The 18,155-nt window shown below is 50.2% G+C and overlaps 1 protein-coding gene across 2 annotated transcripts in view; it reads right to left on the bottom strand.

Moving 5' to 3' along the window:
- FAM117A (family with sequence similarity 117 member A) overlaps positions 1–18,155 on the bottom strand; it is a 44,958-nt gene that overhangs the window by 15,945 nt on the left and 10,858 nt on the right. Inside the window, exons 1-2 of one of the 2 annotated variants that reach the window (XM_045045325.1) lie at positions 4,123–4,329; positions 2,806–2,975 (exon numbers count right to left, since the gene is read on the bottom strand). In XM_045045325.1, the coding sequence (XP_044901260.1) occupies positions 2,806–2,975; positions 4,123–4,189 (237 nt within the window). In that variant the 5' untranslated portion in view covers positions 4,190–4,329. Of the gene's footprint in view, positions 1–2,805; positions 2,976–4,122; positions 4,330–18,155 lie in introns of those variants that run through there. The other variant, XM_023244642.1, reaches the window with a different exon arrangement.

Below are 18,155 nucleotides of genomic sequence, written 5' to 3'. Positions count from 1 at the left end.
AGGCAGGGGTGGGGTCAAAGAAATTAGGAAAAGGTTCTGGCATCCATCTGTTTTTTAACAACACAAAAGCTTGCAAGGACTTCGGTAAATCCCGCCTCCCCACCCTCCCTCTACCCTGGTCCATGCTCCCTTGTCTCTCCCCGGTAAAGGCCCTCCCTCATCTCTAGTCCTTTCTGGGGACGCACCCGTGCTCGGCAGACAAGGAACACCAATTACTTAGGGAGACGTCAGGAGAGCCTCAGAGCTTCCCAGTGTAACACCAGTGTTGAAGGAGGTGGCTTGTGCCAGGCCAGGGGCCTCAAGCAGGAATGCCAATGGAGCCCAAAACCTGGAAGCAGAAAATTCCCAGAAGGCCCAGGAATCAAAGACCGGCGGAGTGCATATTTTGGTTCGGATGCCTACGTTGATCAGAATTCTCCCACCTCTTGCCCGTGGCCACAATATTGACAGGTTGCTAAGAGTTCCTCGAGGGCTGGAGCCCATCCCGGGAAAAGAGGAAAGCTGCACAGCTTGGCCTTGCCAGACCCACGGAGGCGCATCGCTGACCTCTGTCTTGCTGTGGCAAGAAGCCCAGACTTGTTATATAAAAGATCTGGCCTGCAGCTGGGGCCCGAGTGAAAACACACAGCCTAGAGCCCAGGCCTCTAAATCCGGCCAGGGAACATCTGAGGGCGGCCCGGCCTTGAGTTGACAAAGAGAACGCTCTCCGAGGAGTGGGGTGGAGGCTTCCTAGAAGGCTGGTGGCCGGAAGGGACAGAGACGGGGAGAGGTGGGCTACCCGGAAGCCTGCGCCTGTCAGAGGGGGATGCGCTCACAAGTTTGCACCCTCGAAGTCCTACCCGACCAGATACGTTATTTGGATTAAACACTCCTCTGAGACGAGAAAGGGAGTGGGTGCTCCAGGCCCGGGAGGGCAAAGCGTAAAGCTATCTTACTCGGCCTTTCTAAAGAATGCCGGGGTCGGGGCGCCTGGGTGGCTCAGTCGGTGAAGCGTCCGACTTCGGCTCAGGTCATGATCTCACGGTCCGTGAGTTCGAGCCCCGCGTCGGGCTCTGTGCTGACAGCTCAGAGCCTGGAGCCCGCTTCGGATTCTGTGCCTCCCTCTCTCTCTGCCCCTCCCCCGTTCATGCTCTGTCTCTCTCTGTCTCAAAAATAAATAAACGTTAAAAAAAAAAATTTTTTTTTTTAAGAATGCCGGGAACAGCAGTGCCCAGGGCTCCAAAGAAGCGGGCCCCCGCTGTCCAGTCCGCTGCTGGAGCGTGTCCTCCCTCCGCACTCTGTTTGTGGATCTAAAGAGGCCCGCTGATCCGGGCTGCGGCAAACTGTTGTTGGTTCAAGGTGGGGCATTCCCACGAGAATTCCTCTCCTCTAAACCGTGCCAAACGTTTGGTCTCATCTCATCCCTTGGCTGTCTGCTCACTGGCCTTCATGGAATGGGCACCCAGACTCACAGAGGCCAAATCTTGTTCTCACTTCCTCATTCTTCATCCCACAGGCCGAGAACAGTACTGGGCCTTCAAACGTTCGCCGGCAACATTTGAAAACGAATCTCATTTAAAAAAAAAAAATAAACGAAAGAAAGGGACTGACGTGATGCGCACAACAGAGGAGGTAGGGGGACGGGGGGGGGACACAAGACGCTTGCGTGCGTGGCGGTCACCCCGCCTGTGAGCGAGCAGAAGAGGCGCACACTCCCAGCTAGCAAAGGGACAGCTGACTTGCCCGGGACCCCCCAGGATGCAGGCCTGCCTCTGAGCCCGTGTTCTTCCCACCCCGTTTCCTCTTTCCTGAGGAACTGCATCAAAATGGAAACGATTTGACTCCTGACGACTGCTAAGCGTGGTGAAGTCCCGAATCAGGTTAAGAAGTATCTTTGTACACGGGCGCCTGGGTGGCGCAGTCGGTTAAGCGTCCGACTTCAGCTCAGGTCATGATCTTGACGTTCCCGAGTTCGAGCCCCGCTTCGGGCGCGCTGCTGTGCGCACAGAGCCCGCTTTGGACCCTCTGTCCCCGTCGCTCTCTGCCCCTCATGCGCATGAGCTCTCTCTTTCTCTCTCTCTCAAAACTCAATAAACATTTTTATAAATGCAGAAAACAAAACTTAAAAAAAAAAAAAGAAATATCTTTGTATAACTTCACATGGGAGATGATTCCTTGCTCGGGTGAACGCTATCTTATTCAAAAGCTGACAAGCAGACTGGGTGATCTGCACAGATTCGTTCCAAGTTAAGGATTCCTACTGAAAAGACTGTCAGGAAGCAAATGACTGACAGAGGGGACCTGGGCTCCAAAGGACCTGAAGGGGCCCACTGAAATCCCACCGGGCTGCTGGCGAGGGGTCACGTCTTCACGATTTGAGAGCTTTCCCCTCCTACTGCTCCAGGGGGGATCTCTCCTAGCTCGCCACACTTATTGGACACCTCTTCCAGTTGTCTGGGGAATGCAAACTCGGCTGAATGTTGGCCTGCTTAAGTTTAGAAAGGTAAAATCTCATTTTTTTAGAACGCAGAATAGAGTCCAAAGTCAACTCTTGCTTACCCACACACGAAGACTCACAGCCAAACTGGAAAACCCAGATTGACTTCTCTCTTCCACCAGCCAGGTGGAATGCAAACTTGTTCTCACGTTAAGTTCACGGAGGAAACCAACCTGGTAAATACCAGAGGATGAACAGCTACGGGATGCATATTCACAGCCAAACCCCAGGACATCTCATTCCAGTGACAGAGCTGGTGAGCAGACAAAAAGCCTCCTCAGCCAGCCCCCTCCCCCCATCCTTATCCCAGTAGGAGAGCGCGTCATTACCTGGGTGGCCTTGTCATTGGTACAGCAGGTGAAAGCCCCATCAGCATCTCGTGGCCACTGGCCCAGAAGGTAGGAGCTGAGGATGGTGTCCAGGGAGAATGTACGTCGGACCTGGGGTGGCTGAGGCCTACACACTGACTTTTCTGGGGCCACGGAGCACGGGACGCTGGCTGGAAGAGAGCACAGCCCGCACACCTTGACATGAGCACGGAGGAGGGAGACGTGGTAACCAAGCTTCTCTCTCCTAGGAAGCCTCATGTGACTGCCACGTCTTCACCTGTATCCACCTCCCTCCTGCAAGAATATGGAGCGGCCCATAAAAGCAAATACAGTCTTGGGACGCCTGGGTGGCTCGGTCGGTTAAGCATCCGACTTCAGCTCAGGTCATGATCTCACGCTTCGAGGGTTCGAGCCCCGCGTCGGGCTCTGTGCTGACAGCTCGGAGCCTGGAGCCTGCTTGGGATTCTGTGTCTCCCTCTCTCTCTGCCCCTCCCCCACTCGCACTCTGTCTTTCTCACTCTCAAAAATGAATACATGTTTAAAAAAAAAAACTTAAAAAAAAAAAAAAAGCAAATACAGTCTGACCGGAACTTTCCTGACTTAACCAGCTGGACTTTATCACTGGAAACAATTTACATCCTTTTACTTTGGATGAGGGGTTACTTTATACATGTCTTCTATCTTTTTCCTGTTCCTCATGGACTATGAACGTGAACTCTGAAGTCTCCATAGGGGAGCAGGACTGTTTCCCATCATTAACGAGGGAACTCTAAGTGGCCAAAAAGCAATCTTTTATCCACTGCCCTGCCTCTCTCTGGCACCCACGGCAGAGCTCCTAAGCACTGAACAAAATCAACCCAATTAACTGAAGGACTCTTTATAATTCCTTCAAGACTGGTTAGCTCAGCGAACCTAGGTGACAGAACAACAGAACTCCTTTCAACCACCCAGGATGGAGGAATCCAGCTAAGGAATCCAGCTTAGGAAAATCAGTCTCCGGGGCACCTGGGTGGCTCAGTCGGTTGAGTGTCCAACTTAGGCTCAGTTCATGATCTCGTGATTTGTGAGTTCGAGCCCCACATCGGTCTCTGTGCTGACAGCTCAGAGCTTGGAGCCTGCTTCGGATTCTGTGTCTCCCTCTCTCTCTCTGTCCCTCCCCCACTCACACTCTGTCTCTCTCTCAAAAATAAATAAACATTAAAAAAAAAAACTGAAAAAAGAAAAATCAGTCTTTGGGATCCCTCCACTGTCTCCAACTTCAGGTGAAATGGGACAAGCATAATAAAGCAATTATAAATCCATTCATTTAATTTTTACCTCCGTTAAGTTTGGGGAGAAGGTGAAAGTTGAAACCGTCATAAGATGTTAAGAGTTCTGGAATCATGTGTAAGTTTCAATCATCTGGGTTGACCCTGTTTTCCATACATTCAAAACATTCTACTATCTCGAGATCTGTAAAGGTTCTTTCCTTTAAACAGAGCAAAACGCTTTCACATCTGCAGTATTCCCTTGACAATTCATGTGTGCATTAAGCAGAGCAAAAGGAACCGGGAACTGTAGGTATAAATAAACTTGAAGAGCTTTATATTAAAAAGACACCAACTAGCTGGCAGTTCCTAAAAAGTTAAACATAAAATCACCATACAACCCAGAGATTCCGCTTCTAGGTAAATACACAAGAGAATCTATAGCAGGGTCTTGAGAAGATATATATGCACTCATGTTCACAGCAGTCCTATCCAACCACCAAAAAGTTGGAAGCCACCAAATGCCCATCAACAGATGAACTGGATAAAGAAAACGTGGTGTGTGCACGCAATGGATTATTAGTCCCAAAAAGAAACGAAATTGCGATACATGCTACGACAGGATGAAACTTTGAAACATTATGCTAAGTGAGGGGCGCCTGGGTGGCTCGTATAGGTTAAAAAAGAAAAAAAAAAAAAGAGAAACTAACACCATGTATGTTATCCAGATCCATTTACACATTTACACACATTTTGACAGAGTTGTAATCAACATGAAACGCACATTGTGTTCTGCTTTGCTCTACCCATTTCACATACGCATCTCCAAGTATCGACAATCTACATATTTATCACTTTCAATGACTACATAATGTTCCACCAGGTTGGTATACGGTAGTTTGCTTAGCCACTCCCATATTATTGGACATTTGAGGGGTCTCCCTGCTCGCGATTCGCGTATCACAAATGTTACAACACGGATAACTTTCAGTCTGTTTTTACTTAATCCCTGGCATATTTCTGAGTCCTCTCCCTCAGCTCTCATATGCGCTCACTTAAAACACACGAGAAATGGGGCGCCTGGGTGGCTCAGTCGGTTAAGCGTCTGACTTCAGCTCAGGTCATGATCTCACGGTCCGTGAGTTCGAGCTCCGCGTCGGGCTCTGTGCTGACAGCTCAGAGCCTGGAGCCTGTTTCTGATTCTGTGTCTCCCTCTCTCTCTGACCCTCCCCCGTTCATGCTCTGTCTCTCTCTGTCTCAAAAATAAATAAACATTAAAAAAAAATAAAAAAAAAAACACACGAGAAATGACATGTTGCAAACATAGTAAGTGAATTGTGGGAAAGTCGGGAAATAGACAAACAAAAAGAAAAACCTCAAACCTCAGCATCCAAAGAGAATCACAGGTAATACCATGATAAATATAACCATGTCAGCCTTATTGCTGTGTGTGTGTGCTTTAAAATAAAAAATGGGCTGGGGGGGAGGGGCGGGGAGCGCGCCTGGGTGGCTCCGTCGGTAAAGCGCCTGACTCTTGATTTCAGCTCAGGTTATGATCTCAGAGTCTGTAAGTTCGACCCCCCACACTGGGTCCTGTGCTGACAGTGGGGAGCCTGCTTGGGATTCTCTCTCTCTCCCTCTCTATTCCTCCCCCACTTGTGCTCTTTCTCTCTCAAAATAAATGAATAAAATCAATTTAAATACATAAATAAAATACAAATACAAAATAGGGGGCACCTGGCTGGCCCAGATCAGTGGAACATGTGACTCTTGATCTCAGAGTAGTGAGGTTAAGCCCCAGGTTGGGTGTAGAGATTACTTAAAAAGTGAAAAAATCTTGGGGCGCCTGGGTGGCTTAGTTGGTTGAGCGTCTGGCTCTTGATTTCAGCGCAGGTCATAATCTCCCAGTTCGCGTGTCCAAGCCCTGCATCGGGCTCTGTGCTGACAGGGCAGAGCGTGCTTGGGATTCTCTCTCTCCCTCTTGCTACCCCTCCCTCCCCCCCCCTCAAAATAAATAAACTGTAAAAAAAAATATTAAAAAATTAAAAAAATGTCAAAACACACAAAATTTAAAAATAGGATCATTTTTTACATGTTGTTTTCCAATACATTTTCACCTGATACCATAAACACTTCTCCAAATAATACCTATTGACCTACAAGCTATCCTTTTAAATGATCTTAACATTTCTGTCAAAACTCTTCAAAGGTTCGTTTTCAAAGGTGGTAGCCAAAGGCCTCATGTTCTCAGGTTCTGGTCCCAAGCCCTTACCTTTCCTGCGCACGTCCCTTCTCTCCAAAAGTTTCTACGTCCTGGACGAGCCATACTACGCACCATTTCCCACCCATGTCCGGAGTCTTCCCTCCTCTGAGGTTTTGCCCACGTGCCCAGGGTGGAAATCGGCCCCATGAATCAGGGCCGGCCTAACCACTCCACCTCCACGAAGCCTTCTGGATTTCCTGGAAGGAGTATCTCGGGATTTTCTGATTTTCCCCAGCACTCTGTGCCCTTCTGGTACTTAGCGTCCTCTCTCTTGGGTTACGAGTATTTTAACTCCTAGATAATAAACAAACTGCAGCCAAGGACTGTCCCTAACTTATCTTTGTACCCCACACAGCGCCTAGGACATAGGGCTGGTGGTTGGGCAGTACCTAAGTCTTCGTGTAAAATCAAAACAGGTTACTACAAGGGGACGCCTCCTCTAATTATACCACGGATTCAAAGTCTGTGCATCCATGCTCAACCCGCCCCCGTGAACAAAGCCCCCAGGCCTGCCAGTCTCTTCCTCTCCCCGGCTCAGGAAGGCTCGACCTCTCCTGCTCCCTGAGCCTTGTTATACCCAGTGAGGCAGCCACAGGCATGCTGGGTTCAAGCCCCAGCTTCATCTTCCACACAAGCCCGTCCACCACTCTTTTTCCTATCCTGGATTTAAGACCAAACGGTGGCAGTCCAGATATTTTGTGGAGGTTTTGACACAGGCTGGCAGGCAGGTCAGACATCACATTGCTGCCCTGTGGTCCGCCGCAAGTGCCCATGAGACCCCGGGGATGAGAAAGCAAGTTTACAGGATGACGTGACCGAGTAACAGAGAGGCAGGTGGGAAGCAGATGAGCAAGAGGTGGGCATAAAGGCCAGAAGGCCGTGATCTTGACAGCTGCTTCGTCGCTGTGCAACCGAGGGCTAGGGCTCCTGGGCAGGGGCAGGGGGTGGGAGGGTGAAGCGGCCAGGGGGAGATATCTCTGGGAACTGCCTCGCCCAGCCCCTCGGCAAAAGCTGCAGCAAAAGCATCTTTGGGATTTTTTCCTTTACGGGGACCACGAGGACTTGCTGGTATTTATATAGAACTTTCGAGTTTCACCCCATCTGCACGGTGTTTTAATGCAGGTCTTTACTCCCCCTGTCAGCCCTGAAAGGGGCTGGGGGGACTGTAAAGGGAACTAAGGGCCAGAGGGGGCCAGGCTCGGGCTAGACTCGGTCACCCACAAGGTCCGAGGTGGTCCTAACACCTAAACCCAAGACTCTTTCCTCCCCAATCACCCCACACAGGCTCCTGGCCCTTCGGCATCAGGAACATCCTGAGAGGTTGCACCTGCAGGAAGGACTTGTCCTTTTAGCCCCTTTTGGGGGAAGGAAACCTTTCGAGGGCAGGCACTGCCCAGGTGTCTGGGCTGATTTTCTGTTTCCTGGGTTGGTTGGGTTACTTTTTAAAGTCTTTGAGACCTTGGGATTCTAGGATCTCCTAGGGACCATTTAAACCACATCCATTTGGGGGTGCCTGGGTGGCTCAGTCGGCTGAGCGTCTGACTTCGGCTCAGGTCATGATCTCGCGGTTCGTGAGTTCGAGCCCCATGTAGGGCTCTGTGCTGACAGCTCAGAGCCCAGAGCCTGCCTCGGATTCTGTGTCTCCCTCTCTCTCTGCCCCTCCCCTGCTCACACTCTGTCTCTCCCTCTCTCTCAAAAATAAATAAACATAAAAAAAAATTTTTTTAAACCACACCCATTTGGTATCTGTATGCATTACCCCTCATATCCCACCCCACTCACGAGCTCTGGTAGGAGTCTAACCTCAAGGACAACTATGAGGGATGGGACTCCCAGGACTCCCAGGGCGAGGGGGGACCCAGAATCCTGGAGTTTGCTGTGAGAATCCAACCACCCACTTTGGTCAACTCTACATGCTTTTTGGCACCAAAGTTATTCATAAAGACTCTGAGGGCAACATGGGTCCTGATTTACTCCTCCAAGTACATAAAAATAACAATACCGAAAAGAAAGAAAGAGAGAAAGAAAGAAAGAAAGAAAGAAGAAAAGAAAGAAAGAAGAAAGAAAGAAAGAAAGAAAGAAAGAAGAAAGAAAGAAAGAAAGAAAGAAAAGAAAGAAAGAAAGAAAGAAAAGAAAGAAAGAAGAAAAGAAAGAAAGAAGGAAGAAAGAAAGAAAGAAGAAAGAAAGAAAGAAAGAAAGAAAGAAAGAAAAGAAAGAAAGAAAGAAAGAAAAGAAAGAAAGAAGAAAAGAAAGAAAGAAGGAAGAAAGAAAGAAAGAAGAAAGAAAGAAAGAAAGAAAGAAAGAAAGAAAGAAAGAAGAAAGAAAGAAAGAAAGAAAGGAAAGAAGGAAGAAAGAAAGAAAGAAGAAAGAAAGAAAGAAGAAAGAAGAAAGAAAGAAAGAAAGAAAGAAAGAAAGAAAGAAAAAAGAAAAGAAAGAAGAAAAGAAAGAAAGAAGAAAGAAAGAAAGAAGAAAAGAAAGAAGAAAGAAACGAAAGAAGAAAGCAAGAAAGAAAAGAAAGAAAGAAGAAAAAAAGAAGAAAGAAAGAAAGAAAGAAAGAGAGAAAGAAAGAAAGAAGAAAAGAAAGAAAGAAGGAAGAAAGAAAGAAAGAAGAAAGAAAGAAAGAAAGAAAGAAAGAAAGAAAGAAAGAAGAAAGAAAGAAAGAAAGAAAGAAAGAAAGAAAGAAAGAAGAAAAGAAAGAAGAAAAGAAAGAAGGAAGAAAGAAAGAAAGAAAAGAAGAAAGAAAGAAAGAAAGAAAGAAAGAAAGAAAAGAAAGAAAGAAGAAAGAAAGAAAGAAAGAAAGAAAGAAAGAAAGAAAGAAAGAAAGAAAGAAAGAAAGAAAAAAGAAAACAAGGAGTGGGGCAGGGACAGGAATGGACCGGAAGCACCCCGATCCAGAACCAGCAGCCTCTGATGCCCGCCTCTCTGCCAGACCTGCAAGGATCTCATTGCATCAAAGTCAAACTGGAGGCCTTGCCTCAGTTTCTCTTCCTCCAAAGACAACAGGGCCTCAGCCATATTTCGACAGTGACCACATCCTCGTGCTGGCACAGCTCCTACCAGCCACAAGGTGACAGACTCCCCTTCTGTCTCAGAGACCTCAGCAAGGCCCCACTTCCCCTCCCTGACCCCCAAACTCTTGGCATGTCCCAATACCTCTGGAGAGAAGAAAATGCCACGTTCCCTTCAAGCTTGGAAAGAAGGGGAGGAGGGCACTTTGTGGAAAATTAGATTTTGATAGAAAAAGAAAATGTACCACTTACTTCAAAACCCTAAATGGTTTGGGGAGCACCTGCTAATCTGGGGCACCAAAACCAATAAAGGGCAAAACCAAGGTGTCAAGTTCTCCCCACCCCCGCCCCCGCCCCGGGCCCCCCCCCCCCCCCCCCCCGCCACTAAATGGAACACCATCCAAAGCTAGAATCAGACAGTGACATGTATTGTGTCACCCTCAAGGGGGCGACAGTCCGGAGCAACGTGGGCCCCGCAGATCCAGAAGCAGCTCTGACGTGAGGGAGCCAGTTAGTTGGGACCAAGGCTCTACCCGCCTCGTGATGTGACTGCAGCCACTGCCACCCGATCTCACTGCGCCTGCTCTCCCATCTGGCAAACAGGAGCCCGAGCCCAGCCTACGTTCCCTCCTAGGGATGCTCTAAAGAGCAGAAGATGAGAGGCAAAATTGCTTTAAAGTCTTCACCAGACAGATCAGGTTGAACCAGTTAACGTCACTTAATCCCTTCCTCTTCCATGATTCTTCAGGACAGAAGGTGGCGGTGGGGGGGGGGGGGAGGGGAAGGAGCCTAGGAAGAGAACGAGCTCTAGCCTCGTTATCCCTTGGGAACGTGCACTACTCCGGTGTCAAAGCCTCTGCTTTATTAATGCCAGTCTAAGCCAGTATGGGCACCACCCTGAATAAATGGAGAGGGACACACAGCCGCTTGGAGAAGCTGTGCTGCCCACGGAGACCTAGCTCAGGTGGGACCGTCCCCTGAGAAGTCCCCCGCGTGAGAGCGTCGTCGAAACGGGGCTGAGCCCTCACGGACATACCGGAAAGATCTGGGGACTGGGGTCTGCGAGGCCACTGTGGGAGTACAGCTAAAGCGGCGGCACTGAGAGGTCGCGACGGTTGCTTGCGGTTGGAAGATGAACTGGTTTCATTTCTGGAAAGTACCCCTCTCAGATTTGGGAAGCCGGTGGGGGGGGGGGGGGCGGAGGGCAACAGGACAATCGGCTCCCCTAGCTGAGAAGCAACGCCCGTATCACGACGGGCCCGTGACAAAGCAGCAGGCCTTGGGGGGGGGGGGAGGTGGCAGAGGGGGGGGACGGGCACCAGCTGGGTGCCTGCGGGAGGGTGGAGTGTCCTGTTTACAGCGCTGTGGGGTATTATCGGCCCATCGCATGTAGCAGCCTCCACAGCCCAACCACCTGGCGAAGCACCCTGGCACGGGGCCAGGCCATTTCACCATGCAGCTGAGCAGCGGCGGAGGCTTGGGTTCTTGGGCAACGGCAAATGGAAAAAACAAAACACAACAGCGCACGCCGGAGATAAGGAGCCTCAGGTGCTATCTTCCAGCGCCACTTGGTTCGGTTTCCCAACTGCTGCCATTTGTAGGGCTTCGGGGACAGGGGCTCCGAGTGGACAGGGCCAGCGGTCAGGTGTCTGTGCGTTGGGGGGAGGGTCCGGGGGGCAGAAAGCAAAGAGCAGACAGGACGCGGGACCGAGAGTGGCCAAGAGGGGCCTGGCGCACCACCACAGACCGGCGGACTCCTCCAGAGTGCCCACGACACGCCAGTCTATAAGCACCAGTGATATGGGAAGCGGGCACGGGGACAAGGATGAAGGAGGACACTGTCTCTGCTGTTCCCTCCTATCCCCTGGCTGGAGATCAGCTCAGGCCTGACCACACCAGCAACCCCCCCCCCCAACCCCGGGAACCCAAAGAAGGATGACGGCGCTTAGAAGAAGGGCAAGAGGGGGTCAGGGGAAGGAGGAAGGCAGCCGATGATGCAGGAAGTGAGGCTTTTGTGGCTGTCTTTCTCAACGTGGCCAGAGACAGAGCGTGGGGTGGAGGTTTGGCAGCTTGCACGGAGAAACCAGCCGCTGACCAGAGGGTCCCGGCCGGGCATCTGGGCGGGGGGTGACTTCGCTCATGTTGCTACCTTTGAAGCAACGCAGGAGAAGCTTGGGAAGTAAGACAAGGCTCCTCTCCCTCATCCTCTGTTAACGTGAGACCTAGTGGTCCCAAAATACCCCAGAAGGACTACAAAAGGGAGAAAGATAGCCAGCGAGGTCGCGCACGTGGCCAAAACTCAACAACCAGCTGGTCTCACAAGTGAGCTGGGAGTCACTGTCTCACGTCGCTGGGCTTTGGAGCATTACCAGCACTAGCCTTCTCGCCTCCTCTCTTAAAGAGAGATCACATACTGTTAACAGAAGCTGTACCTGCATTGGAGGAAATACGAAAATGCAGGTGAGCGGGAAGTGAAAAATAAAAACTATGCGTGTCCCCACTCGGGAGATCGCCACCGGTACACAACCCTTCCTGAGCTCTCTCCACGCACGCGTGTGTGTATGCATCTGTCTTTTTAATAAAAATGAGATCAGAGCATACGTGTTTTTCTACAATCTGCTTCTGGCCGGCAGGCATCTTCCTTCAGAAAGGGGAGCTGGCAGGGCGGGGCAGTCTGGGAAGCTGAGGCCGGGGGCAGAAAGCTGGCCATCAAGGGAGCAGGCCCTGCCCCGTCCCGCCCCCCCCTCCAGGCTGTGATGCGGCCCTTTTGTTGGGGGAGGAGGTGGGGGGGGGGGAGGATGAGAATCTGGAGAGGAGCAAAGTGAAACAGGGAATCAGAATTTCTAAACGCTTCCCCAGGAACAGATTGGCAGTCGGTAGGGGAAGTTCCTTCCAGAAGCTTTATAAGGATTCTTGTTCCATTTCAGTACGTGTGTTGGGATTAAACACTGCAGACAGATCTTCGGAGCAACCTGTATAGTCCAGTGCTGCCGAACTGCTTGCTTAACTCAGGGACATGTGGGTTTTGGAGGGAAGTTGTGGTCAAACTGAAATCCCCAACATGACTGTACAAGAGTTAGAAGCCCTCCTTGGAAAGCCCAAGGAGACCCCAACCATCCCAGCTGGGAAAATCAAACCTGGGGCTTTAGACAAAGCTTCTTTCGGCGCCGAGCAAAGAGCTCATTTTCAACCACGACATGGAGAGGCTACAGAAACCAGATTCTAAAAAGAAAGAAGGAAACGAGTAACATCACATTTCCCTTACCGCGAAGGCTTACCTAAACAGAAAAGAGCGATGATATTTGTATATGCATGAGAAACCACTCAGCCAGACCCTCAGTGAATTCCTGAGTCCGTGGTTAAGTGTGCAGCACAAGTGAGGGCATTTCTGGCCGTGTCTGACTTCCCAGCACACAGACCACATCTATGGGAAGCGGGAGAGAAGGGCCAGGAGCAACCCATCTAGAGATGTCACTGTGGGGGGGAAAAATAAGGAAGAGGCTGACTCTTTGTAGCAGCAAGGAGGAAAAGGGTGATCTCAAGTGTGCGTGTATGCGTGTGTGTGTGTGTGCGTACAAAAAGAGTAGACAGCAGTCACTCAGTTATTCGATTCTCAAGAACCTGCAGTTAGAAGAAAAGGAAGTGGTGTGAACTTTTCACCTTTTATCTGAATTCTCTGAAGAGTTCTGCAGGATTTCAACATCCTTAAAACAAAATACTAGCAGTTAGTGATTGGATCACGCTTTCCTTTGGGATCTACTTGGACTTTGCACGCGCGTAGCATAAATAGCACATAGCCTAGCCCTCTCTTACAAACAAAAAAATCCCCACCCACGGTTATTTGGGAGTGAGGAATCTCTGGGTGGCCTATAAACTCGGAGGACGGGCACAAACCCCTCCGTATTTTCACTTCTCGCAACAATCTGATTCCTATCAAGTCAAGAAGGAATCGCAACATCCAGGCAGCTCCCAGGTAGCCTTGTAAGATAAAGTGAGGGAAAGGCAGCATCAGAGACTGAGAAGGTTCGCCCACAACAAATCCTACGAGGGGACACCTGTGACTGAAACTCAGCGATTCCCGCTCTGAATGTGTGCACCCCATACTCTCGTGAACTCACCTACAGAACAGGAGGCAGAGTTGCCGGTGTGTTACAGGTGGGGGGCCTGTGACACACCCTCGTGTAAAGAGGCGAACTGATTTCTCCGGGGCCCCACAGACAATGGAGATGCGGATCTTTTTAACCCAGGAGAAGACTTTTGAGGGTATAATTCCCACCCCCGTCCTCCACTGTCCGGCTCCAGTCTCTGACTGGCTGGCTGCCTTGATTGAGGAACGGCTTCCACGGGTTAGAAGAGTTCTGGTCCTTTCCCTCGCTAGGAACCAGGGTGATCATACCTGGGTCTCAGGAACACTGTTTTACCCGCTGGGCATCTTGGGCGGGGCCCAGGGGAAGAAAAAGACAATTTAAAAAATGAAGAGATTCCTTTTCTGGTGAGGAGAATGCAAAGTGGGTGAAAGAAAGAAAAGAAATAAGAACTCCAAATCGTCAAAATAATGTCTGCTTTGTGAACAAACTAGGACCTAGTTTTAGTTCCATCCAGCCTGCCTTCTCCCTGATCTCAAGCAAACTGCCGGACAGCAATATCTGTGTAAGCAACTATTATTCAATTTAATATCAGCCCAACTCACGCAAAATACCTAGTCTTCGACGGAATTTGATTGACCCTGTTTTGTTGCCTCCCCCCACTCCCCGCTGATGATTCCAAAACCCAAAAGAATTCTTTTAATTTTTATTTTGGGGTAGCTGAATGGCTCAGTTGGTTAAGCACCCGACTTTTGATTTTGGCTTAGGTCATGATCCCAGGGTCATGAGATTGAGCCCGGCATTGGGCTCAATGCTCGATGCTCAGCATGGAGCCTGCTTGGGATGCTTGGGATATTCTCATTCTTTCTCTCTCTCTCTCCCTCAGAGATATCAATGATAATTAGAAGAATGGCCTTATTCTCAGGAGATGCCACTGACGTTAAGGGTGAAGTGTCACGATATTTGTAATTTCCAAACAGTTCACAAAAAGCAAACAAAACACACATACGGATGCACACACAAGTCTGGACACACACATACCTAATACACAGAAGGAGAGAAGAGAGATTTGACAATTGTAGCAAAAAGTTATCGGTGCCTCTAGATGAAAGATAAACGGGTGTGCGTGGTGCTTACAATTTTTCTGTGGGTTTGAAATTCTCCGAAATAAAAGTTGTGGGGGGAAAAAAAAGAACGGGCTTGATTTGGGAAGACGGAAATTCTGTCCCCTCCTCGGCAAGGATCTAAACCCTTTAACATTTCAATCTTGGCAGGTTGTAGTCAAATTCAATTGGGTCACTGCTCTGGACTTCTAATTTGGGGAAAGGGAAGGTGGGCGAGAAGAAACGAAACAGTGAATGAGGCTTCATCTGAGGCAAGGAATTGAAAGATGTAAATCAGTACGAGGTAGAATAAAGATACCCAATGAAGGAGGTAACGTTAAATTAAGAAAGGTCACGTCATCCCGGGAGCAAGACCATGGGCAGACTGAAGGGGCTCCTCCAGGTCCAGAGACACAATCGGAAGTGGATATAGCCTCAGCGATGCCCAGCTAAGTTACCCCTGGGCATCCATTTGCCACAATTAGCTCTGTCACAGGAATGGAGAAACCAGTGAGATCTTGGAAACACAGGTAAAAGTGGCTAAAGGAAAGGTAGCTTCTAAGGCCTTAGAATTCATCAGTCCTCGGCATGGGTGCAAAAGCGAAGGAAAGCGAACAGACTTTAGTTAGAATAGGAGAGAGTCTAGCTGGATACAAGGAAGAACCTCCTGGCTCATCATAATTAGATGAGGAGGACTGCCCCCAAGCAGCTCTGGGGAGAGAGAACTGTATGCCCCCGGATGTCTCAGGAGTCACCCCCAGAAGGCAGGGAGTGACAGCAGAGGAGTCTGAGCCTCCTCTAGTTCTAGAATTCCCCAACTATTAAAGGGTAAATAAAAGATGGCCGGTGACCAATTCAGCTAAATGGAAAGTTCAGAGCCCACGCTATCATCTGGGGCCAGGTAAGGTAAGTTAAGGGGCAGGGGCGGGGCACAAGTTCACAGATTCAAAGGGAGATTTGGCTGATCAAGACAGCTGTGCTGTGGGCTCCCAGACCAAGCTGGAGCGTATAAACAGTGCTCAGTTTACCTGCAGCTAGCCACAGGCAGAAGGTCTGGTCACATGACCGGGCGAGCAGACATCAGAGCTCAGAGGGCACATTTGCTTGCTGGCTACACCTCACTAGGTTGGAACCTGTCAGGCTCTCTGCTCTTAACACTGACTCAGGTTCATTTTGCTCGGGGTTGAGGGGTGGTGGGGAGGGGGGGCTTTAAGAAGCAATTGCTCAATTATTCAGGACCAGGAAGTTACGGTCACAGGATTTGCTTTGCCTTCAGGGTCTAAAACCCTGTTAGGGTCCCTCTGCTCAGCCCTCGCAGCCTTGCAAAGCTGCATGGACCATGCTGTCCCACTTGTGCAAAATCTTCTCTGGTTACAACCATCTCCTTCCGCCAGTTCTACTGCGTCCCCCGGCCGCAAAGAGGAGATACCCAAGAGACTGCTACATCCCACCGAGCGGTTCTCCACCCGGCCTCGGACATTCTGGAACTGACCTAGCCTAACCTCAAATCCCAGGCAAACTCCCAGGCTGTTGCCCTACCGGTGGAAAAACCCCAAAGTGTGCTGGGCAACATTCCAGGACAGCCCCTGCAATGCTGCCCTGATCTCTCCGGTTGTTCAGATGGGAGGCTCAAAGGTTATGCAGTGCCTCCCGGGTAAACCTAGTCTGAAAAGCAAGATTAGATGGACCCTCCAGAAACAGCCTCGAAAGGTATGATGATTTTTTCCTACCATCAGTGTATGCCCAAGACCACTGATGACTTCAGAGCAGAAGGACGCTTGCCAGGTCACCTCTCTACACGTGCTTGCCCAGACAGAGGTGGACGGGGCAATACACGTCACTGGGGGGTAAGTTACGCCACCTTCCCCGTACGCGACGGGCTTTGTGCCTGCTCTTAAATCAAGGGCTGTTAAATAGTATTGGTAGCTTCTTTTATAAGTCAGGCGAAGAAAAGGTTTAGCCGCCTGAAGCAAAGGAAAATTTGATCCAGAGAAACCGTTTGGGAGGTCAATTACCAAGATGTCCTATCTGTACCTCTGAGAACTGGAACTGAGAGGTGCCCGGGGGGCTCAGTCCATTAAGTGACTGACCTCGGCTCAGGCCATGATCTCCAGGTTCGTGAGTTCGAGCCCCGCATCGGGCTCTATGCTGTCAGCGCGGAAACCACTTCAGATTCTCTGTTCCCCTCTGCCCCTCCCCCACCCTGTTCTTGCTAAATACACAAATAAATAAATAAATACTTAAAAAAAAAAACACACAACTGGAACAACAAGGCTCCTTTGCCGCTGTCCCGTCTAAGTAGACAGCTTTTGGCCCCCTTTACACGGCTAAGCTGCACACGACCCAACAGGAATTAGGGGGCGGTCTTCCCCCATCCTCCTGCATCTTGTTCTGACCCTGGGTGTCATCCACCTGGCACTTTTTTAGGGGTAGGACAGGGCCGAGAAGAATCGGAGAATAGCGGGGATAGCCCTTATAACTTGATGCCCGCCTTAAGGCAAGCAATCTGAGTCCACAGGAGCTGGGGTAATAATACAGCAAATGTTCATGGGTTTATTTCACATAACTGGCTGGAGCCCACGGGGAAAAAAAAATCCTTTGGTGTCCCACTTAACCAGTCTCATGGCTCTAGGGTGGCCACAGGAAGGCCCTGCAGATAAAGGACACGTGCTAAATCTAAATTTTTGCCAAAACTGTACTCTCTGTGCTAAGAAGTAGAAGAAGACTCACTCGCTTACCCCAATTCTGGAAGCTGGGGGGGCGGGGGAATATATCGGTTAAGCAACACTGTCAGGAATAATCCAAGGGGTTCAAGGAGCGCAGAGAGCTGTAAACCATGTGGTTTGGGGTTCGAGCAAAGGGGCCAGGAAACAAATGACAGCGTCTGAACTTCTCCCTCTGCTGGCTCAGTGGGATGGTCAGATGCACCCTCTGTGGGTCCTGTGGTTAAGTAGGTTTTTGATGACTGAGAGTGAGCCCTCCTTTTGTGTACGAAGTTGTAACTCCTGGGCACTTGGGAAGACACGCCGCACCCAACTGCATAAATGCCTGCGCCCGCCCCCCCCCCCCCCCCCCAGGCTCCTGAGGGTCCACCGGCCACCTGGTGCTCAGTCGAGAAAGCGCTCTGGCCCAGGCCCGTACTCCGGCGTTACTTTCTATACCAAACCCGACTGCTCTCACCCTCCGATCGCGGACATAAAAACTCAAAATAGAATCACTCCACGGCTCTGGCGCAAGACAGGCCTCCGATCTCCTGCACTTTAAGAAACGTAGAGAGCTGACTGAAGAGCAGAGTTAAGAGTGTTTCTTAGGAGGTACCTGGACATCATGAGCGGACTCAGTGCACTTCGGCAGACCGCTGCAGTGCTGCTGACCCCCGGGCTGGGTCAGCGCGGGGCACGGACGGGGCTCAGGCACGCCACGGCAGGCACCCGATCGTTCTTGGACTCTGATGGCCCCCTTATCCCGCTCAGGGAGTAAGGACAAGCCGCGGTCTAGTCTCCTGAGGGGTGGCCTACTACAGTGGTCAATACGTGGACCCCCATATCCTGCCTCGTCCCCGTGCGCTACATGGTCACTTTACTTCTCTGGGCTTCAGTTTTGCTGTCTGTTAAATGGGGAGAATAAGAGAGGTTATAAGATGG

This window comes from Felis catus, chromosome E1, assembly GCF_018350175.1.
Source record: "Felis catus isolate Fca126 chromosome E1, F.catus_Fca126_mat1.0, whole genome shotgun sequence".
Taxonomy (NCBI): Eukaryota; Metazoa; Chordata; class Mammalia; order Carnivora; family Felidae; genus Felis; species Felis catus.
This window is presented reverse-complemented; position numbering and strand designations above follow the sequence as displayed.